Source organism: Poecile atricapillus, chromosome 3 (genome assembly GCF_030490865.1).
Source record: "Poecile atricapillus isolate bPoeAtr1 chromosome 3, bPoeAtr1.hap1, whole genome shotgun sequence".
In the NCBI taxonomy this organism is placed as follows: Eukaryota; Metazoa; Chordata; class Aves; order Passeriformes; family Paridae; genus Poecile; species Poecile atricapillus.
This window is the reverse complement of record NC_081251.1, coordinates 96125134-96148667: the sequence shown is the minus strand read 5'-3', so window position 1 is coordinate 96148667 and position 23534 is coordinate 96125134. Positions and strand designations below refer to the sequence as shown.

The 23534-nt window shown below is 36.5% G+C and overlaps 1 protein-coding gene across 1 annotated transcript in view; it reads left to right on the top strand.

Annotated features, from left to right (window-relative positions):
• Nucleotides 1-23534, top strand: part of USH2A (usherin) — a 369679-nt gene that overhangs the window by 84665 nt on the left and 261480 nt on the right. The window contains exons 18-20 of the mRNA XM_058835000.1: nt 1772-1929; nt 3230-3374; nt 13212-13442. Of these exons, the coding sequence (XP_058690983.1) occupies nt 1772-1929; nt 3230-3374; nt 13212-13442 (534 nt within the window). The remainder of the gene's footprint in view (nt 1-1771; nt 1930-3229; nt 3375-13211; nt 13443-23534) is intronic.

Here is a 23534-nt window from a genome sequence, read left to right as displayed (position 1 = left end):
AGATAGTTACCACCTATGGATCCAGCAGTGTCCTATTGGTCCTTCTTCACTCTGGTCTTCTCAGTGGTTCTGAGGTCATTCAAAATTTTTCACTATTTATACACTCTGGCAAATAAAATAGCTAATGGTCGTTGGCTACACAGTTCTCTAATTCTATTGCTTGAATGATTCCTTTGCTTCTAATGCTAATTAATCAACATGCTCAGTCTTCCTCTTTTTTTGAGTCAGTGAGTTTCTTGGGTTGATGGGCTGTGAGTTGGTGGTCAAGATCTCCCCTGATGGAATTACCTTTTACTCAGTCAGAGCTGATTTCAGCACATTTGCCAAGTTGGCTTTTGTTGTGGCCCATTAATATTGTATTCTTTTTGTCCACTGTCAGTGGTTCTTCTTCCCAAGGTTTTTTAACCTCCAGCTGGGTCTCAGATAACATCTGGACAATAGTACCATCTTTATCTTATCTCAAGTTCTTCCTGTGATGGTTTATCTTACAGTCCAGGTTCCAGGTAACCAGAGAAGCATATTAAGGTGAACTTCAGTGATTCTTGGTGTTTGCAAAAGCCATCTGTCCCATAACTTGGGGTGATCTTTTTTTAACTGGTGATATGAGTGTGAGCAGTTGCTTCTTCCCACAGTTTGCTGAAGTGGGAATTTTTGTGGGGGTGTGTTTAACCAGAATGAGCAAAGCAGATCTTGCGTGCACCACGCCTGGAGTTAATCCATCCTGTTGCTTCCTCTGTGCTTATCTTATGGCAAAGTCTTTCGTATTTGAGACAGCCAACTGTGCTCTGTAACCTGTACCTTACAACTTTCCATGTGTATTTATAGAGGCCAAGTGTCATAATATGGCCCCTTTTTATCAAAGTGTAGCCAGTTCCCAGCCTCTTGTAGTATGACCCTTCTCTTCAGATTTTCACAAGGGTATTGCTACTTGACATATTATTTGAAATATCAGCAATTTATTTCAACGCTTTCAATAGAAATCTATGGTTTTCTGACTGATAGAGCCCATGGTTAGCAATTAAATGTCTGTGTTGTGTTACTTATGCTTTTGTTCAGTGTTAGCTTGAAAATTGTGTTCTCAGTCATTTGCTCCAGCAAAATAGCAGGCTAAACTAATTCTTCCTTCAAAATGAGCCTTTTTGCTTATCTGTTCCTAAATACTAAGTGTTATAAAAGTGTTAAATTGTATTTGGGAAGAGGTCCATTAGTGCAGTTGTTTGTACATAGCAGAAGTGCTGTGAGTTGGTATCCTATTATTACAGAGGAATCAGGTGGGGATTTAACTGCAGTGCAAACAATCCTTTAACAGATTTACTATGGAAGACAGGGGAACTGTTTTGTAAGAAGTGAGAGACATGTTAATTTCAAACTGGCCTAGCAAACAGAATTGCTTTTAAGATGCTGAAGTATTGAACACTTTTTGCTTTTATCAGTTTTTTCCCATGTTGCGTGAAGTTTTTCTTCAAGGCCTTTTCATTCGTATGTACTTTCCTACCTGCTACAGGGGATAGGACTGTAGTGTTGATTAGTATTTCTTTGAAGACACAGGCAGAGTTTTAATCTGCATTCACAGCCAGAGTAGAAAACAAGAGAATGATGAGTGAAGTACTTACCAAAATAAGGTGAAAATTCCAGCTAGACTTGAAAATAAGGTTAGAAAGGGAAAAGAAATAATTGTCTGAAATGGTGTTTTACAGATACAGTGAGGAAGCTTGCATTATACATATTGCTAATTCATTTTATGAATATTATTAATATAACTTTATTTCAGCCCCAGCATTCATGCCATCTCCATCAGTATTCCCTCTTTCACCATATTCCCTTAATGTGTCATGGGAAAAACCTGAAGATAATGTATCAAGAGGAGAAGTGATGGGGTATAGCATCAGTCTGATGACTGAACAAAGGTCCTTGCCACCATTTTCCCAGGTATTATTGTTAGTTACATTAAATTTTTCCTAACTGGTAATAATAAAATTGATAAAACCTGATGTCCTCTGAGGTGTTGTGATAAATTTTTTCCTTGGTTTGTTGTGTATTCTCTGATCTAACTTTTCCACCTACAGGTTTGATGTAGTGCTTGATGTATATTATTCTGCATTTTAAGTCGTTTCAAACATACTTGATGTGTGTTTGATGTATGCTACTCTGCGTTTTGTCTTTCTGATCTGACTTGTTTCCAGTAGCCAGTGAGATTCAAAATTAGGAGGGATTTGTGTAACAAAATTTAAATCACCTTGATTTGTGTATACTGTTTCTGTATTTGCTAATATGCTTAAAGCCATTTTATGTTATAGGTATCTAAATTTTCCTTAAGAAAGTGCTTGTCTGGATGAGTTTTTGAAGTGGAGAAACCTATAATACCAAAAAGAAACAGATTTAAAAGTCAAAATATGTGACTTTAAAATACTGTTATAATGTTTGAGTGACTGGGTTTGGCAAACAAACATCATGGCATTAGCAGTAAACTGAAAGCTTAGGAATGAGCAGAAACATGATTCATAATCAGAATGTGGGAGTGGATCTGGTGCTCTCATATTGTATTTCTCATTCAGAGCTGATTTTGTCTTTCGGTATTACCACAGATGGGCCTCAGTTTATTTGCTTATCAGCTGGGGATACTACTGTTCTCGGGGCTGTTGTAACAGTACAGAAATGCCAGTTGCTTCTGGTCACTGGCTTGCAAGATTCTTCATGCAAAAAAAGTCTGATAACAAAGATAGCTAAAATGCTACCGTTTATTCAGTTCCCCTCCCACTGGTAGCTTATACCGATGTTAAAATAAAGCAGATGCAAGTGTTTGTAGGTATTTGTTATTGCCCTCCCTCCTAATGCCTGCTAATCATGTCACTCCTTCAATGGTGGTCAGATTTCACAACTTAATAGTGTCATTTTCGTCATCTCAATTGTAGCTGCACTGTTTGTAGTGATAACTGCACCACCACACAGTTTTATGAGGCAATAACTTTGTTTCCTCATTTATCCACTCAGGAACTGGCTTATTACCTCATAAAACAGTGTGATTGGAAGTATTATCACCTAAATCCCAGCTTGTTCAGACTCTCCAAAATAATCCTCTCCCTCAGTTGGTCTATTCAGGCTTTCTCATGTCTGAGTGAAGGAATCTGCAAGTTCAGAGACAAGTTCCTTATTAGTGAACGTGTCATGAAATGACAGGAATGAAAATATTATTAACCAACTGTTGTCTTCCAATCTGTTTGCTTTGCAGGTTTTGCATATAGCTGAGGCTCATGAGCTCTCCTATGTAGCAACGGGATTAAAACCTTACAGGACATACAACTTTACTGTTACTCTCTGCAATCAAATTGGTTGTGTAACCAGTGAGCCAGGCATGGGGCAAACCTTGGCAGCTGGTAAGGAAACAATCTGTAGCAAAGTGCAAAGCTGACACGTGGTTTACTAATGAATACCATGATGATGGTCCTAGTTTGATGCACACTGGCAGGGGTAGGTGTTGTATTAATACAAGGTGGCTTGCTTAATTATTATTTGTTTGTTTTGACAGATTAAACCCAAAATGTTTTCAGTGGAGGTTTAAGTATTCTGCTATGTCAGTAGGATTTGAGTACTGTTCTCTCAGTTGCAAGTTATGTTATGTATAGTTTTTGTTGGCATTTGTTTAAACGGTGAAGGTACATAAAAGTGGCTGCATCCACTCATTCATTTATGATGCTAAGAAGTTGTTAATTTGTTGTTGGGGGTTTTCAGTATGTATTTGCATAACAAGAAACATAAAATACTCCAGCTGTGCCAATGCTTTGCTTAACACATGCAGGAGGAGTTCCATGGCTGTAAGAGTAACATAAGTACATAGTGTATTTTTGTGTCTAAATCAGAAGTAACATACATACTCTGGGTCTGCTTTCTTGAAAATGTTTATTTATCCCCTGAGATTTGAGATTTTGCTTTGTAGATGTGTATTTACTGCTTAAAAAACTGCATATATGTTCCTGTGCACCTTAATATATTTTCAGTCTTCAAGTTAATTTCAGTAGCATGGTCATGGATTTCAAAGGTACTGTCTAAGAATTTGGGGAAAATACACATCAGTCCAGAACAGAGATGGAGAAAGCCTGTGTTTACTTTTAAGAAAGGACTGGAATAAACTCACTTCTTGGGTATTGGCAGTTCAAGAGGGTTTTAAGAGAGAAATTGTTAGGATGATCAGCTTTACAATTCTCTTTATTCATGGAATGAGGTAGTCAGTATGGCTCTTTAGTACTATAAGTACAAGTTCAAACCCATGCTATGTGACATACTAGTGATCATCTGAAGAGAGCTGACCACTTAACATTGTGGTTTCCTTTTGTATAGGCATCTAAAGCATGTTAATTCCACAATATTAGCTAAAATGCTTAACTAAAAATGTTGAAGAATTAGAACTAAAAATGTTTAAATGATTAGGGTGTTGTCATATGGATGTTGTGATGATGATCTTTGCAATTACCTCTTTCATGTAATCTCATCTCACAGAGGAAAACATCTGAAATTTTCTGCTGAAGTGAAATTTGAAGTTTTGGGATATTTCTTCTTGTCTGTCCTCAGACATTTTATTTATTTCATTGCCTTTCCTTTTGTTTTCAAGTGGAAGGCTGGCCATTTACAGAGCCTCATACTTGTATGACTTTATCCCATTCCACACATCCATGAGGAACGGTGTTTCGGTCTGTGCTGATAACCTTTGAAACAAATATTGCCTAAACAGCACACCTTATTACTACAAATGATCCAACTTTGCATTTATACATTTATTAAAAGATTCAGGAACAATAGCTTAGTTATGCTTGACAGCTTGTTTATGACCATCTCCTCCCTGGTTGTGTTAATACTCAGAGACCTATCACATTAGAGAAGACAGGAGAATACAAAATAGCATAGCAGGCATGTCCCCATTTATTAGCTGTTTTGCATTGAAGTCTTTTCCTACTTACTGCTGTAAGCCTTGAAAGAAAAGAATCAGTGCTGTATTGTGTTCCTTTTGTGTTTTTTAAAGCATGTTATTGCAATGTCTTGAATTTTGGCAAACTGAAAAATGAAAAACTTATATTTTGCATGCAGTTTTGTCTTCCACAAGTCACATTTTTTTTGTTTCTGGATATATTTGTTTCATCCTGTCTATGCAGGGTTTTTTTGGTTTTTCGGGTGTTTTTTGTGTGTGAGGTTTGGTTTTTGTTTTTTTTCTTTTCTTTTTGTGTGTGTGTGTGCAGGTTTTATTCTGTGATGTTCTGTAAGACTATGTTTCCAAAGACAATTTAAAAGAAGCACTACTTATGTGATGACAATCAAAGGGAGTTAAAATTTAAAACAAAGTTGGGAAAACTAATCCCCAGTATTTATAAAATTAATAAACAAGTCTTAGTCCATTTCTATCCTTTCTTTTTCTGTCATTGAAAAGTGTAAAATGAAATTAGAATTGTCTTTCTAGGACTATTGGGGAGTTCTTTTTTATGGAGGAATGTCTCCCTGGCAAAGTGACAGCATTCCTGGCTGGACTCCAGTCCCCCTCCATGCCTTGGCAAAGGCAGCTTTTTGGAGGAAGTATTGACTGAATGTGTTCCAGCATGATGGTCCCCTTGCATCGTAACACAGTTCAGGAGCTTTGAATTGTGTTTCAAGTTGGGCTAGAGGTTATACTAAATTAGACTAATTGTTCCCCTCTGATCCTCAAAAGGAGGAGGAGGAAAACAATAATGGAAAACCATGTCAACTCCCCTTCTATGTATAGTGTACAGGTTTATAACATGGACCATTTCAATCAATGGATATCTTGATGGCTGTGATTTTGTCATGTCCAACAGATGTGTATTAGCAAGGGGCTTCTTTTTGCAATTGCCAGTGGCTTCTAAAATTTACCACTAGAAGTCTCAAGTAATTTTTAAGCTTTGTTCAGATCCATTAGGGTTATTTGAAGCCTAGTTATGAAAAAAATGCTCTTTAAAACCTAATATTTTTCTCTGAAGACTTGTAGGGTTTTTTCTTTTTCTTTTTGTTTTGGTTCTTTTTTTATTTTTAATGCATTGTAAGACAGAAAATTAAAACAGAGGCAGTAACAAGGGCATGAAATCACTAGAAACAAAATTGTTGAGGAAGAGGAGTAAGGGATTTTGAGATAAGATTGAAAAGACAAAGAAAAGAGACTACTTCACACAGAATTTAAGGATAGCACCCAAGGGGGCAGAAGCATCAGGGAGAGTCTGCTGATTTTTCAAAGAGAAATCTCTTGGACTATGACTAGTTAAAATCCAGAAGCAATCTTAATGAGTGGATTCATTCTAACTTGGTTCAATATAGGCATCTGTACTGGGAATATCTCATGTGTAGCTTTGCAGGAGTAGAGTGAAAGAAAACTCAAATTTGCCATGTGTCCTTGTGTCTGTCAGACTGGCAAAATTACTCCTCCTCATCACTACATACACCCACGATGTTTGTAAATGGCAATAAAGAAGACAAATCAGAAGAATGGGAGGAGAGAGTGTGAGAAAACAAAGTAAAGCTGCTAAGCATGGAGCTATTTTATAAAAAGGCTGAGTGTTACAAATACATATGAAGCCAGGAGGATGAGCTAAATAAAAGAACAGTTATGCCTGATGCTCCAAGAATGGTAAAACGTGTTGGAAGATCAATGTTAGTGTAAATGCAGTATTGGGATGAAAAAACAAGCACAGGAAGGTAATAGAAGAGAATTACCCATCCCTGTTATTCACAGAGAAGGTGACTGGACAGATAGAGAGCCTCAATTTGGTCTGTTCAGATACAAATACGTAAATAGCAGGCTTTTAAACATGCAATTAATAAAGATGTGTTTAATATTTTTTAATCAGTCTTTCAAATGGTAAGTTAAGGTGCTGCAGCTTCCACAATCCTTGTGGTATTTATAATACTTTCATGTGCCACAATAATTGTGCTTATGCAACTGAAATCCTTGGCTGATAGATGAGGCAAAAGTTCATTGTTGATACATTATTTGTAAATTTGAAATCTAAATTTGAGCTTTTGTTTTTGTCTGTGCTATCTCAAGATCATCAAGTGATCTTCACTCAATTGATCAAGTGGGTCTGCATATAACTGAGAGCAATATTGGACAGTAATTTTACATTTTCATCTCAATACATAGAGCAAAATTTTACTTTATTCTTCTCTTTGGGTTCTGCCACATTCAAATTCTTTTTTTTTTTTTTTTTTTTTTTTTTTTTTGCAAATGGAATTCAGCCTGTTGTTTCTACTAGACCTTAGGAAATTTTTTTTTTTTTTTAAATTTCAAAACCACTTTTTGTTGTGTGATTTTCTCTCCTGTTGGATTCTGAACCTATAGAACTCTACTAGCTGGTACCAGTGAGAGACCTGGTATTTGAAAGTTTCTTTTTGTGACAATGTTTCTGCATGAAATTATGAATTACCAATGCAAAACATGCATGTTTTCAAAATTTTTCAGTGAGGCAGAGAAATACTATTTCATTCCCATCATTTTCTGTCATTTCAGCAGGATGAAATTAGCCATGTGAATGCTTGGACCAGTACAATTGCTTACACTATTGATCTCAAATCATATAGTCAAAGATTGCCTTAAACAATCTAAACAGCTATGTTTCATTAGCTGATGTGTGACTAAGCTTATTTCTTGTAATCAAGTTTGCCTTTGCTCGTAATTTTTTTTTAAAAATTTGTTTAAAAAGCACTTTTTAAGACATAGCAAAGTATTTGCTTTGTGATTGCTGCCATTTACCCCAGCACATTGTATTCCTGATCTTTTGCTTTTGATGGCAATTACAGGGTTCAGAAGCTAATTTGTAGGAGATATTCTTCCAACACCAGCTGTGTCTGGCTTCTTGGCAGACTTCTCAACCAATTGTATTTGGGGCTTTGGAGTTGGCTCTGGGTTTGCTGGGGTAATTCTGTGCTGTCTTACACTCCTTGTTCTTTTCTTTTTGATTACCCTTTTAATCTGAGTAATTTGTCCATTTTTTCCATTTTTTGCATTCATTAATAAGGTCCAATACAGACCCTTTTCAAAAGCTTCATTTGTTTATGTCTGTCATAGATGGCTTTTCTATGAAAGCCTATGCCTCAATTCTAAAATCACCAATACCCATTAAACAGGTAGTAAGAAATGTATAGTTTCCTTTGTTACAAAAGAGAAATACGTGGGCCATTTGCTGCTGGCCTGGAAACACAGATTGTTTTGCATGCATGTACATAAGTCTCTTCATTGTGAATAGGACCCAAAGTGATTAAACAAGCACTCTTAATATGTTAATTTATAATTTTAATTACAACAATCTTGTATATATAGTCATTAGTGAATACTAATATAAATATTTTTCTACCTTTTTATTCATAATGCATAAACCAATCATCCAGTTACTTCTCGGCAGTTGCCTGTTTCCGTTTCATAATACAATCTTTGTTCTTAGTTATGAATGCATTTTGTTCATTCCTGTCTTGAATAATCCCTCATTAAGCTAGTCACTTTCTGCTCCATGCTAAAAAGGAAAAATTATCATGCAAATGTGGCATGCCATATTAAAAAGCACATTACCAAACACTTTTGTTGCTGTCCTTCAATTAGTTTCCCTTCTTTGAATTTAATTTCATTTGTTGTTAAACTACTGACTTGATGTATGGACTCATGAATTTGAGGCTGCTGCCAAGAATGTAGCAGGAAAAAAAATCAAAGCCTCTTCAGAAAGCTACAGAGGCAAAGCTGAAATGAATTTGCTTCACCTTTGACAAGAACACTTGAGCAGCACTGGAATCCTCTGATGATTCAGCTTGGCTAATTATCCAATTATTTATTCCAAGAATAAAGATGCTGTTTTACAATTAGAAAAGTGTAAAGTAATCTGAGAAATTTCCTAATGACAGATGACTTAAGTAACTTCCGAGATAAATAGAATCTGCTCAAACTTGTCTTACCAAGTGTTCAAGCTGTAGTTAAACTGCTCTTTGAATTTCAGGGTATCAGTAGGGAATTAAAAGTTATTTGTTTCTTGTCCCCTACCAACCACATATTATGTCAGAAAATAGCTCAAAACAGCTCAGTTTGTTCTTTTTCCCCTCTGTCAAATTTGCAACATTTTTAAGCTATGTTTAAGTTGCATTCCTCTTGATTAAAAGCTTTTGGTTCAAAGCAATACTTTTTAATTGCCTAATAATATAAGTCAGTTCTTAGGAAAGAACCGTGCATTTAGGAGTTCATTTGCAATATAACTGAAAAATTCATTGCATGGCAGTAAAACAATTTACTGTTAATTACAAGGAGAAGAATTTGCTGTACCATGCTCACAGATTGCCATGAATCATGCAGCACTCCTAGAGATTTATAACAGATGTGTAAGTGGGATGAATTAGCAGGGTTTAATAACAGAGACACAAATCATGCAGACTTCAAGGAGCTTTAATTGATATACTAGAATGTGACGGGCATGAATCACTCAGCCATTCAACAGCACTGTAACATATGGTCAGCTCAATATGCTGCATCTTAAATCGGTTGGTGAGTCGTTGGTTGTCCCATATGGTGGAAGCAATATATTTTTCATGATTTTTAAAAAATACAGTGGGTTGCATCTATTTTAAAAGAAATATGATTGCAACATATCCATGTTACTAAATTTTCTTTTGATGTCCTTTGTGGGTGAGTTTTATTCTCTTTCTTGGGAAGGAGTCCAAAATGGACTCTAAAGAATCTCTTAAAACTCAGAATATTCTCAGTAGTTGTAGATATTATTGCTTGACTCATTTGCTGTTGAAATGACTGATACCATTGTGAAATGCAGAAAAAGAAAGCATACCTGAAATGAAATCGCAAACTCGAGGTCCTCTGGACTAATTTCTGGAATCAGAAATTAAGTACATGACCCATAGTGAGGTGTGCAATTTTACCTGCAAGGTAAACTCTAATATAAGAAGAAAAAGATATTTTCTGTAGCACTTTGTCCTCGAATTTGGCTTTTTTCCTCTTTTATTTGGTACATATGCTTTTGGGATTCAACTTAACAACAGTTAAAAACTATACATTTTGTTACCTTCCTGAACCATGCAGTGTCTACTTGAGGGTTTCAGCGGAAGAGTGCACAAGTACCTACCTACAATAAGCTGAACAGAAGTTACTCAAACATATGTAAGCCTGTAAAATTTAGCCACAGTGTAGATACGTTATTCCTGGGACAAGAATCTGGCAGAGTATGGAAAAGCTTTAGCAGTTGTATTAGTAAACCTGACAGACTTGAGAAAGGAGTATTGTATCCTTAGAACCATGGCTGCCAGAATTTAATGTCAACAATTAAAATTTATTTTGATCCTTACCTAGTGTTTATTACTGTTTGTATACACAACAGACCTTACTAATACAGAGATGCACTATTAGATGGAATTACCATCTGTTCAGAGTGAAATGCTGGCATCTGTCTTCAAGCCTAAAACTAAAATGATATTATTTCAAACAAAACAAAATTAACTGCTCTTTACTTACCAACTTCATTTTTGTGTACATGTGTGTGCATAAACACATGGGAAAGGCTTATTTGTAATGACCTGTGTAGCAACATCTATATTTAGATATATGACTTCAGCATAAGCTGTATGGACCATCTGTCTTTATTGGTCTTTTCGGTGCCCTCTGCTACACAATGGCATGCAGCAATCATGGGCTTTTAAATACTGTTTTAGCCTTATAATATATTAAATATGTATTATATAGCAAGACATTAAAACGACATAATTAAGATACACAAAAATGTGACTTTGAATCCACTAAAATGCAGTACGCTCATTATTTTGACAGATGTGTTTTAACAGAACGTGACTAAAAAAAATTAAATAGGCAAAATTGTACTCGATTAATCTTTCAGAAAGTAGCTACAGGTACCACAGTGACACCTTTAGGAAAATATATACTGTATCTTTAGTGTTGAATATTTTTAATTTCAGCATTTAGTACCCTGATGGGCTAGTGCTACAGATTTATTTCAAGACCACCTGTTTTTGTGTGCAGTTAGGTTTTCTGTTTGGGCTTTTTTGTTATTTTTGTTTTTAAATACTTATGTAACCTATCCTGTATATTTTGCTTCTGTCTTGTTGCACAAGAATTCTCAAGCATCAAGGAGACTAGTTTAAATACTTGTGCTATAGCAAGGATGTTACTTTCTGAAAGGGTAGTCTTATATTCCATATATCACAAAATAATAAATTGTGTCATGCCAGTGTTTAATGCGTGTACACAGTGCATTAACTGTAACTGTAGTACATTTATTTGTGCTAGAGGAGACTTGAAAATGATTAAAAAATCAATACTTCCCTGTCAGAGAAGCAAGTGTTACGATGCATTTAAGTAGTTAATTGCATAAGCCCCATAAAAGCTTCAGGTTTGGGTATCAGAGATGCCATAATTATGGTCCAAGTAACTGCCGTTTATTAATACTAGACTTTAAAGGAAGATGTAGTTATTGTCATGAGTGCTAGTCAGCTATATGCATTTGAAAAATAATGAATTTTAGCATTTCTGTTTTGCCATCAGTAATCTGAACTGGAGGGCTCAACCTCTTCAGTTCACATTTAAAATGCTGACGTAGGCTGGTTCCCTCAGAGGTGAAGTTTTGATTGTTAAGCCATGTTTTCTATTTAAACTTGTGCATTAATACCACAATTCATTAGTGCTGTGCCCTACTTATGCAGGGAAGCTTATGACCTCACACTGCATTACTTCAATTTTGACATTGTAAATTTCTACCATCGCGTGAGATACTAATTAGATTGTGAAGTCATAAATGATACCTAAGCAGGGATTTACAGCGCATAGTGCCTTTGGCAGTTTCCCAGTTCCCCCACTCCCTGCTTTCTCCAAGAAGAATGTCTATCAAGTTATGGGGTGTGGGGGACAAAGAAGAAGAAAAAAGAAAGAAATAATGTACTACTGGCAAATAGGAAAAATGAAAATTATGTTAATGATCTTGGGAATGCAGGAATGTTTAAAAGCATGTTATTAATTCATTTTAAATTAAGCGATCTCTCCTTCTCTAAAGAACTCATGCTATGTACAATGCTGGGCTGTGAAGTAATATGTCAGATTTTGAAGGCCCATATTTTAATTCAGGTTTTATTGTTCTTGAAAGGCGTTTATTGCTCTTTACTGTGTCATTATGGGAACAAGTAATTTTTACAAGTTGTCATTGTATTTCGCTTCCTGGGCACAAATGAGGTTCCTGTTGAATCCTCTTTATTGGGGAAAGAAGGGTGAGAGAAAAATCAAGATGTGTATAGATTCTGTACATAGCAAAGTGTTCTCATACTTCTCCAGATGATGTCTTCTATTATTTCAGTGATGGTCCATTTCTTTCCACCTGTAAGACCACCATGTCATTATCCAAACAGGTCATGCTGCCCTCCAGTGGCTTACTGTACAGTATTTTAGTAAAAAAATGGAATAAGTTTAGTCAATAACTGAGATATAGAGTAGCCAATGCTATCAGAGTGTTTAAAAGAATATCAGAGTATTGGGTTTAATGGTAGGAGAATCATCCTGTAATGTAAAACTATCTTATGCTGCTACCTTTGAGGAAACAAAGTCTTGTTTGAAGTCCTGGTGTGCACCAGAATTGGTGGTGAAAAATTAGAGAGGGTTGTTTTCTTGAAGTAATTATCTGAGCACAAGCTTCTGTCTGGCGTGCACATCATGTGAACAACTGGATGGGCCTGCAGAGCTGTTCTTCTCCTCTTGCTGAGGATAAGTCCAGTGACAAGAGACTGTTGTTATCATGTACCATACCGAGATGTAACAAGAGTTGCAACTGTTCAAATTTTCCTTTGGTTTTTTGCTCACATCCACTTGGGAATGTCATACAGATATACACTTGGAGTTTGGCATGAGAGGCCCATGAAGGGAGGAAGGAATCAAAATATACTCTTTATGAAGTTGTTGATTAATATTCTCAAAGATGATGAATAAAAATATTTTAGATATAATTATAGAGATATTTGTCTAAAGCCTGAAGAAACAAATAAAGTATTTCTTGTAAAACTTAAAAGTAAGTTTCTCATAAAGATTAAGAATATATTTCGAGGTTTTTTTTTCCTCTCCTAATTAAGCTTCTATGGATATCTGTGTTTATTCTTAAGATCAGAAAATAAAACAGGATTTTGTAATGATTATGTCATGTACAATAAATAATTCCCCAAGTGTTTTTTATCCACAGCTCCAAGAAAACTTAGTGCCCCTCTTGTCGAAGGAATAAACAGCACAACAATAAAGATAACTTGGAATGAACCTGAGGAGCTTAATGGGCCTTCTCCTATCTACCAGGTGGAAAGGATGGATTCATCTTTAGCTGCAATGAATATAGAAGTAACAAAAGGGATCCGTTTCCCAGGAAATGGGTATTACAGATTTGCGAGTTCTACTCTCCCCACCAATACCTACTTTACAGGTAAATGAGTTTAAATTACTTAAAAAACGTACTAATTGTGCTCTGCATGTGTTTTACCATTTAGTATCATGTTCTATAAAACTTCTATGTTAGATAGGTTCTAATTTATTAAAGTAATGTAATGATTAGTGATGTATGGGCTATTTTGATTCTCGCTTTAAAAGCCTGTGGAAATCATTTGACGTGTGGAATTTTTGTTACCTCATGTTTGGACAGAGAGATGTAAATGACAGTGAATGTTGTTGCTGCATATTTGACTTGTTTCTGAGTTGGAAATATGAGATTTTATTTATTCTCCTGGGACAAAAGCTTTTAATTAATTTGCTGTGAGTGCTAAGATGTGTTTTATTTAGTGCCTTTTTGAGAATTCCTGAGCCACTCAAAAAGCTCTGTGTTCCAGGTTCAGAGCATTTGTGTTGTGACCCTGTTTGTTTTGTTAAGGAAAGAAAAACGCCTGCCACTGACAGAATTCCACTGTTTCTGGGCCTTTGAGTGGTCTCTCTTTTTTCTTGATTAGTTACTTTATTTTGGAACCAGGAGGTTTTCAGACTGAAGCAGACCTATATCCTTTTTCTGTGAGTCTCTTAATTTGCTGATATCTTGACTTCTGTGATAAAGCAAAGATATGGACAATATGGTTTTTTTGCAAAAAAACATAACCTGATTGCACATTTGAGATGTTGTAGAGGTCTGTAAGTGAAATCTTGCATTTACATGCGTGAAGTATAAGTGTTTAAAAGAAGAAACAGCGGAGCTGAAGACTTAAAAATAAAAGCATATGAAAGATATGTGTGTGTATCTCAGGTCATGAGAATGACAGCAGGAAGGTGAAATCCAGAAGGAATCTAGGTAACTGTAAGAGCAAGAGTTAACTAGCACACTGATGGTGCAGGGGGCTTCACCAGTGGCAGTGACACAACCTGGTATTAAGCCTTGTTTAAGAGAGAGAAGGGCTGCAAAAACTGTGCAGAATTATTGACACACACAAAAATGCTGGAGCTTTGGAGAGCACTCAGCTGGCATTCCTTGTCTTCAGGGTCACCACAGGTAATTCTGGCAATGATGTTTGAGCACTCAGTACTTGCAAGAGTGTATGTGCAAATTCAGGTTTTGCTCAAAACAGAGATCGGTTTCTTGTCTCTCTCCCAGTGAATCTGACTTAAAAAAACAAAGTTGAAGATGACTTCACATTTTTTTTCTAGCCAGGTGCTTACTTGACTGATAAATAATAATAACAAGTGATAATGTGTTCGTTAAATATTGACACTGTGTTGACTGGCACAACCTGTCTCTGTGTGGGAATCTGTAGGAACAGCTGTTGGACTCCTTTCCTCATGCAAATTGCTCAATGGTTTTCCTGACATCAGTTTGCAAGTTTTACTATATATTTAGAAAAAAACTCTTTGATGATTCTTCTGTTGTCAGTTGTGTTTCTAACCAAGCAAATCCAGCACCAATCTACCCAAGTGCTGATTCACTCTGGGGTTTAGTTCTGCTCCATAAGCTGAGACTGATGGCTTGAGTAAAGTTTATTGTGATGGCTGAGATGATTTGAGAGAGTTTGGACAGGCAGGTTGGGAGATGTTAAAATAAAGCTCCCTTGATATTGGCAGCTGATGGCTGATAACGCTGTATGGATAAATATAATTTATCATAGCTTTGGATTGTGTTCTGTCTTTTCTACCAGCTAATAGTCAGAGTATTTGGAGACAGCCTAGAACTAAAACACACTAGGCAATTTGTCCAGACATCTCGTAGTAATGGCTGACAATCAGATGAAATCAGTCTGTGTTTGGTACCTAAAAATGTGTAGTTCAGGTTTGGCAACTCAATAAATATTTTCAGAAATATAAATCTGTGTTTTTCTAAGTAGGTCATCTGTCCTTCTTCTGAAACATGATGGAGGGGAAAATGATAGCAAATTTGGGAGAGTTTAGAAAGACAGACACTTAAGGGGATGAAAAATATTCTTTAACTGCACTCTGCAGTTGTTTCATTGTTGAGACCCTCTCTTATTACCCATTTCTGAAGACAAGCAGTAAGCAATTGTGCTTTATGGATGGAACAGCTTTAGTGTGCATGCAGCTGGGTACTTTTTGACAAAAAAATGTGCCACCTTGTATGTGTCAGTCAGCAGACAGATACTTCTCGGTGCCTCTGGAATCTCCCACTGTGAATCCAGAAAAAGATTGATCAGTTTATTCATTGCTAATAAATGCAGTTGTCCTCTCTACCTCCCTGGCTGGTCTTACAGTCCAAGGTGCAAGTAATAGGGGCAGATGTATTTTCTGGGAAGTTTTCCAAAATCATCTTAAAAAAAAAAAAAGTTATTCAATAAACACTGGCTACACTAAACAGTGTCCTGTCTGTAACAAAACCTCCAGCTGCACAGGAAGATGTGTTCTGAGTACACATTAGATGAGAGGAAATAGGGTAAAAAGACTTTTTTTCTGCTGGAACTGTCCACATGCAACTTTTCAGCTCTTCAAAATGTAAGGAAGTGTTTTAGCTATGTATAATATTTCCCAAATGATGCAGACTTGATTTTTAATGCTTATTTACATTCCCTGAAGTTTTTAGATACAGCAGCATTTGTTGGATCCATCAAAATACCACAAGGCAAAGGAGAGCTGTTAGTGTTCTTGTTTTAGCTAAGGAACATATCCATCTCCCACTACTCTGGAAATTGGAGTATTTAGGTGTTTATCTTCATATCTTCCCCATGAGACAACAAAGCGGTGTGATTTAACATATGGGGTGCTGAAGTTCAGATTCTGCCTAATGTGGGACTTTATACTTAAAAGGACCTCTAGAATTGACTAGAAGGTTTTACAAATTATTTATTTTGTGTGGTTTTCTTTTATTGATCCAGCTTGTGTGCTGTGGCTGTGAGTCTGGAGTCAGAATGCTGTAGTACTGCCATTGTGTTTGCCTTTCTGGTTGTCTTGTCATCAAGAGAAACAATATTTTATATATGGTGTAGAACAGGCAAACTTGGAGTTCAAATGTCATTCCTCTTGGATGCTACTTGTTTTAAAAGAAAATTATTCACGTAATATTGATCAAAATGCAGTCTACTCTGAAGAAAGTTTTGTGTTTGGCCTTGGTTTTGTTTCAAGTTTTCTGAAATAGGGTAATACACTTAAAAAAAGTATGTCTTGCCTGGACTATGTAATCTTTGCTAACCTCTACATGACATGTATTCAGCTCTAATAATTAGAAAATAACTGTATGAGGTAAGATGTTAATATATTAAGCATTACAAGAACTTTTTTTACAATGACATTTTTAGTATTGTAAAGTGGTCTTAAAAATATGTATTTAAAAAAAATATTTATATCTGTGCTAGTGTTTTGACAGCCAGATTCTGGCTCGGATACACAGACATTTCTCAGAGTGGAGAATCTTTCCAGTAACGATGTTTCTTAATGAGTTTGCCATGGAACACTGCTCAGGCATCGTTTACATTTGTTCTGAGCAGAAGTGCTGAGAATGGCTGTGGTCATTCAGTGTCAGATCTCCCCATAGCTCTTCATCACAGTGAGCTCTCTTTATGGTAATGTAAAACAAATTCCACTCCGCAGGATCTTGAGCAAACATTTGATAGTTAGTCAAAGGGGCAGATATTTTCATTGGTTTGTGGAGCCAAATAAACAGGCCTTTTCCAGCATCCCAACAGAACTTTATGGAATGCTTTATGACTCAATACCAAGAAAATGAATGGCATTAAAGGTCCTAAAACAATGTAAGAGGAGAGGGTAAAGAAAATGGTGTCATTTAGATAACACATGATAATGGTGTTAAAATATATAAAAATGTGTAGTTTAAAAGAAGAGGTGAACTTTTTATGTTTACTGTGAGTAAAGCAGCAATGCACTCATAATAAGCTTAAAATACAGCAAGGTAGATTGTCTCTTTTTTCTAAAAGATTCAGGCTAGTTGAGCAAAAGAATTCATTGTTGTAAGAAAGAAATGAAAGCTCTGACACTGCAGATTTTAAAGAACAGTTGGATGAGCATTTGTCAGGAATAACCTGGGTAAAATTGATTCTGCTTCGGAGTAAGTGGATTGTTTCTGTGACCTCTAAGAATGTTTCCAAACATATATCCTATTATAAACTCAGACTAACCCAATGAAACTGAGAAAGATGTTCATTTCACCAAATAACTTTTAATAGGAAAGAGCTCCCTTTTTTTCTGATTGACAATTTTCTGTGTAGGGGGAAGATTGCATGAGTTGAAAAAGTTTTGCTTCTATTTAATTTTTCTTTAGATATTTTCTAGCATATCCTTATACAAGTAATGATTTCAGATCAGTAGAAATTACTTTTAACCACTAATTCAGAATAATGTAATAATTTAATGTTGAAGAGAAATCATCTAGTCTTCCATATTAAGTTCTGCTAGACCTGTTTAGGCCTTTGCCTAAGTTTTTGTTCCATATGTAGCGACGTATGTTTCCAAATATTGTTCCAGTTTCCAGTATGACCTGTCTTTTGGTTTACTTTTCTCCCCCACATCTATACAAAATTTTCTGCATATGAACTCTTGTCCATTGCCTCTTGTTCTGTCACTATAGAGTTACAAAAAAGCATGGCTTTATCTTCTTTATATCCTTTGGGGAAGTAATTGAAGAAGGCAGTCATTTCCTCCATCCTTCCATACTTAAAACTAAACAAACCCTATTGTCTTAGCCTCCTGTTGCATGTCATGTGCTTTGGCCCCCAACTATTTTGGTGCCACTAGATTTGTTCCAGTCTGGAAGGACCTTCAGTATTTTAATTTTTTTTTTAATGTCAGAGTACCCAAAACTGCACCATAGGATTTGCCTTTGCCTCTGCTGGATTTCCCAAGGTTTCTGTCAGCTCATTTCTCCAGCCTGATAAGGTGTCTCTGTGTTATATTGTATCCACCACAGCCCTTAATTTAATTTTATCAACTGCCTCCAAACTTTTTGACAGCACATTCCATTCCATCACCTGGGATCCATTTTAATGAATAGAAATGTTAAACAGAATTGGTCCCAGTACCAGTTTCTTGTAAATGCTGCCCACTGGGCTTCGTGCCACTTGTCACAAAGCTTTGAGTCCTGCTGTTTAGCCAGTTTTTTACTCACTTTTATAGTCCACCTGTGGTCCATCTATTTCTCCAGATTGATGTCAAGGATTCCCTAATCTGTAGACACAACTTTACAGCAAATGCAGTTAAATTTGTTTGCTTCAGCCTTACACCAAAAAGATGGAGAGAAAGGAAGAGGAGGAGACAAATCTCACCTTTTTGCTTAGTTTGGCTTTATGTATTCTTTGTCACTCTGCAGGCGTTTTTTCCTTTCATAGCTTTTGAAGAATGAGCCTTTTTATTTCATTACATTGAACTGAATAAAGTAAACAAGATTTTCTTAGGGAGAGACTATTACAAAACAAATTCTTACTCCAAGCTTTTGAATACTCTGAGAGAAAGAAAGAGACCACATTTGTTTTGCGGACTTGAAGAACATACTTTTTGTCCAGGAACTTTTAATATTGCCAATAATTTTTCAGAGTTTTATATTAAATCGTACACTAAAAAGCTCTTGGAGAACTCGCATTTCGTTGTGTCCTTTCTGTCTAGGTTGTTGCCACAGGACTTGTCCTTAGAAATGCTTTTAATTTTTATGCCAACTTCTTATATTTTCTCCTCTTGTCTTCACAAAAGAATGATTTCAACCTGCATCTTCATCTTCTGTGAAAGAAAGATAAAGATCTTCTATATCACCGTCAAGTGGCTGGCTTCAGTAAGAAAGAGAGCCATCCTTTTTTCTGCCTGAGAACTGTTTGCACAGAGATTTTAGGTAGAATTTTATCTTAGTACTTAAAATGAATTCAGAGTTTCATCTTGAAAAACACATTCCTTCCTTTCTTCCTTTTGAATCCCAAGAAGCCTAAAGATAGGGAGCGAGAGAGGAGCTGCATATAGAGAAAAAGGAGTGATCCAGCACAACAAAGTGAACTCTGCTGCTTTATGAACAAAACAACTTAAAACATTTTTGAACATGCACAACAGGGACTTAGGCAACAAATAAGCCAAGCTGATGCTGACCTTGCCAGTGTTACAGGGGTAATATTTTCACTAAGATGAGCTGGTTTTTTAGGCACTGACATACTTTCTATCAATATGAAGTAGCTGCTTTTTCTGTTTCTTTTTTTTTTTTTTTCAATTGTAGCCATTACAGAAAGTAAGAAGAAAAAAGCAATCTCACCTTGTGTATTATTTTTCATATTTACCTCTTGTACTTTAACAGATAAACTACGCAGCACAAGCTTTAGGCATACAAGAGCAGTATGGGGTTTTTTTCCTTCATCTTCTTGGCTGTAGTGCCAAAGTAGATTTTTGCCAGTGTTGTGCATTCTGCACTGCATGGTTAAAAACCCAGTTTTTTCTGCTTGTGCATGGTAACTTTTAGAGAACACAGTAGTGTTATACAATGGAAATTGTAAAAGCAGGAGCTTTCCCTCGTTATATCAACCTGCCAGTGGAAAGCCCCTTTTCTAGACTAGGTTGTAGTTTCATCTATCTGTGCAAAAACCACTTACAGAATTGGGTGTTTTGATTATCACAAACACACAAGATGACTGTACATTTTAAAAGAGCAGTTCTTCCCCTTTTGTCACAACTCTATTTGGGCTTTTGCTAATTTTGTGCAAACACGATTCACGGTTTTGGAATGTAGTAGGCATTCTCTCTGCAGGTGTTAAGCCTAAGAATTAGCAGAAGAAACAGTTATGGAAGTGCTGTTTTGCTTCAGGCGTGACAGCTTCTGGGTTTCCTTTTGTGCTTGTGCACCGCTAAGAAAAGGCACAAAATAGAGGGACTTGTTGAGTGAGATTTAAGGAAATAAAAGTTGCTGAACATAGCAAAGAATATGAAAAAGCTGTAAGATAGAAGCTGCACAAAAGCATGATGCCTATTTAATTAAAAAAATAAAAATAAAGGAGAGAGTGGAAGGTACCAAGCAACTCTTGAAAACTTAGCATGCTAGAGATCCATGTACTCTCTGTTAAATGGAGGCTGATTTCACCTCAGTTAAAGCAAATAGTACAGATCAAGGAAAGAATTTGAAGCATGTTTGAACATAAAAATGAGTAGTTTAATGGATGGTCATCTTTTGGAGTGAATGTATGAATGCTTCTGGAAATTCTCAAACTCAAATACCTGATGACACAAAGATATAGGAAAGAAAAGTGACTATTTCTAATGGTTTTCATTTGCTAGAACAATCATGGGTCTTCCATACCAGTACTTCAGTACTTTGTAAGATTTTGTGAGATTCTCATGTACTTGTATAACAAACTTATAACCCAAAGTGTCTTTTCAGAGAGGGATTTAATGAGACATAATAGCCAAAAAGGAAAAGATCATTTGGTCCAACCTTTTTTGGCAAAAGCATAATCTAGACAAGATGGCCCAGTACTCTCCAGCTGAATCTTAAGTGTCCAGAGCTGGGGAATCCACCACTTCTTGGGAACATTGTTCCAATGATTGGCTCATTATGAAATTTTTCATCATTTGTCCATTTGGATTCTCCCCAGGAGTAACTTCTACCCATTACTTCTTGTCTTTTCCAGGTAAAAGACTCCTTGTAAAAAGGAGCTCTCCATCTTCCTTGTAGCCACTCTTTAAATACTGGAACATGATGATAAGGTGTCTCTTGATCCTTCTTTTCTCAAGGCTGAATTTTCTCAGTCTTTCCTTATTTGACAGGCTACCCAACCCTCTCATCATCTTTGTGGCCCTTCTCTGGACTCTCTCCAGCCTGTCCATGTCTTTTTTGCACAGCAGGGACCAAAACTGAACACAGTGTTCAGGGTGTGGCCTGGCAAGCACTGAGTAGAGGGGAATAATGACTTCTTTATCTCTGCTGGAGATGTCCTCGTTGATGTAATCCAGCATCCTGTTGGCTTTGTTTGCCACAGCAGCACACTCTCCACTTGTATTGAGCTGCTTGTCCCCAGGATGCCCAGGTCCTTTTCCACAGAGCTGCTCCCCAGCTGAGCAGATTCCAGCCTGTGCTGCATTCCTGGTTTCTGTTTTCCCAGGTGCAAGATGTTATATTTGTCTTCATTGAACTTTATAAGGTTCTTGTTAGCCCATTCTTTCAGTCCATCCATGTCTTCCTGCAGGGTGGCTCTCCCTTCCAAAGTGTCCAGTTCCACTCAGTTTGGTGCCATCATCACATCTCATCAGGGTACGCTTGATCCCATCATCCAGATCACTTACGAAGGTACTAAACAGCTTTAGGCTCAGTATTGGTCTCTGAGTGACCCCTCTTGTGACAGGTAGCCAGTTTGAAAAAGAGCTGAATATCACCCTCCTCTGGATGCTGCCTGACAGCCCAGACCACTTATCCAGACCATCACACATCGGGTTCTCTAGGAGTAGGCAGTGGCAAATAGTATAGAAAGCCTTTGTGAAATTGAGGTAGACAACATCCACTGAGGAAGTTAATTTGTCATAGTATGTAGTCAGGTTGGTCATGCACGATTTGTGCTTGGTGAGTCCATGCTGACTTTTCCCAGCTGTGCTTCATCTGACTTGTGGCACTTCCCAGGAAAGTTCATTCTATAACTTTGCCAGGGACTAAAGTAAGAGTATTGAGTCTATAGTTTCCTACATCATCCTTCTCCTAAGCCCTTCTCATGCATGGGAGTGACATTAGCCTTCCTCCAGCCTTCTGGGATTTCCCTCAATCTCCACAGCTTCTGAAAGATTGTGGAGACTGACCTCGCAGCCATGGCAACAAGCTTTTGCAACACCCTCAAGTGGATATTTTCAGGTCCCATCAATTTGTAGAGACCAAGCTCCTATAATAGTTCACATGCAAATTCTCCCTTTACTGATGGTGAGCCTAAGTTGGCATCAACCTTGACTTTTGTGCTGGTGAAGATGAGAAGAAAGTGTTTCACCATTGTTGCTGACTACTTCACCTCTCCTGCTTAACAGCAGGCCAAAATTTTCCTTCTGATTCTACCGGAGAGTTTTTAACAAAGTTGCAGGAAAGAGACAATTACCATTGTATTCACTGGAGAGATACTTGAAGTGAAGTGAATGCTTTCTGGTACATGCCTGGCCCTTATTTAGATTATTTCTTTAATGGTTTATTTAGTCCAATGACTTCAGACATTGTGTTTGACTAATACTGAGCTTTTAAATTATTTCTGCTTTTGAGATACGAATTCCTTCCTGTATTGTTTTTAAAGGATGAAGATGTAACTATTGAATTATGTATTGACTAAAGTGTGTGAGGTGTCATGCATTGATTATGATTGCATTGTGAATTTGATCAGGAAATTTACATAATAATAATATAAGGAAGCTTTTCACCTTCTAATTGATTTTCAGTGCGATTAAATTAAGACCTTGTCTAAGTACAACTGTCCTTATCAATTACTGGCAGAATAGAGAAATTAAAGGATTAAAAATTTACGTGTGTTAAGATTCAGTATTTAAGGTCTAAAATCAATCAGATCATAGACTGAATAATTCCATTATGACAAAACTATCATTCAGGATTAGACTGTGGTAATTTGGAGGGGAAAAAAAAGCTTTCTGCACTAGTACATATGGGAAAAATCAGTTTCCAAAATTAAGCACCTCAAGCTTAAGAAATGGGGGTAAATAAGCAGCATGAACTTCATTCAACTGTGTTATATTTATATGTTATGATGGCATATAACCATTTGGTTAGAAACTATCTTTCCATAGGTTCTGTATATGGTATGGACCAGCTGTTGCCTTTTGAAAATCCTTTCTTTGTTTTGTATATGGCTTTCTGTCTGTTTTATTGTACATATCAATTCTTGAGTGTATGCAGATTTAATTTTTTTCCTATGCTATTTTCACTGGAGTACCAGAGTAATTTGTAGTCATTGATATGCATTTTTACAGCACTTCTGTTACTAGGTTTGTTTTATGAATAGGGACTTTGTGTAAAAAAAAAAAGAGGAATTAATGCTAATTTTGAGTTTTACATAGGTAGGACCTGAGATTTCAGAGTAGTTCATGTGTTTTAAGTAGTGTTTCTGTCAACCCCTTTTCAATTAGGAGCACTTAACAC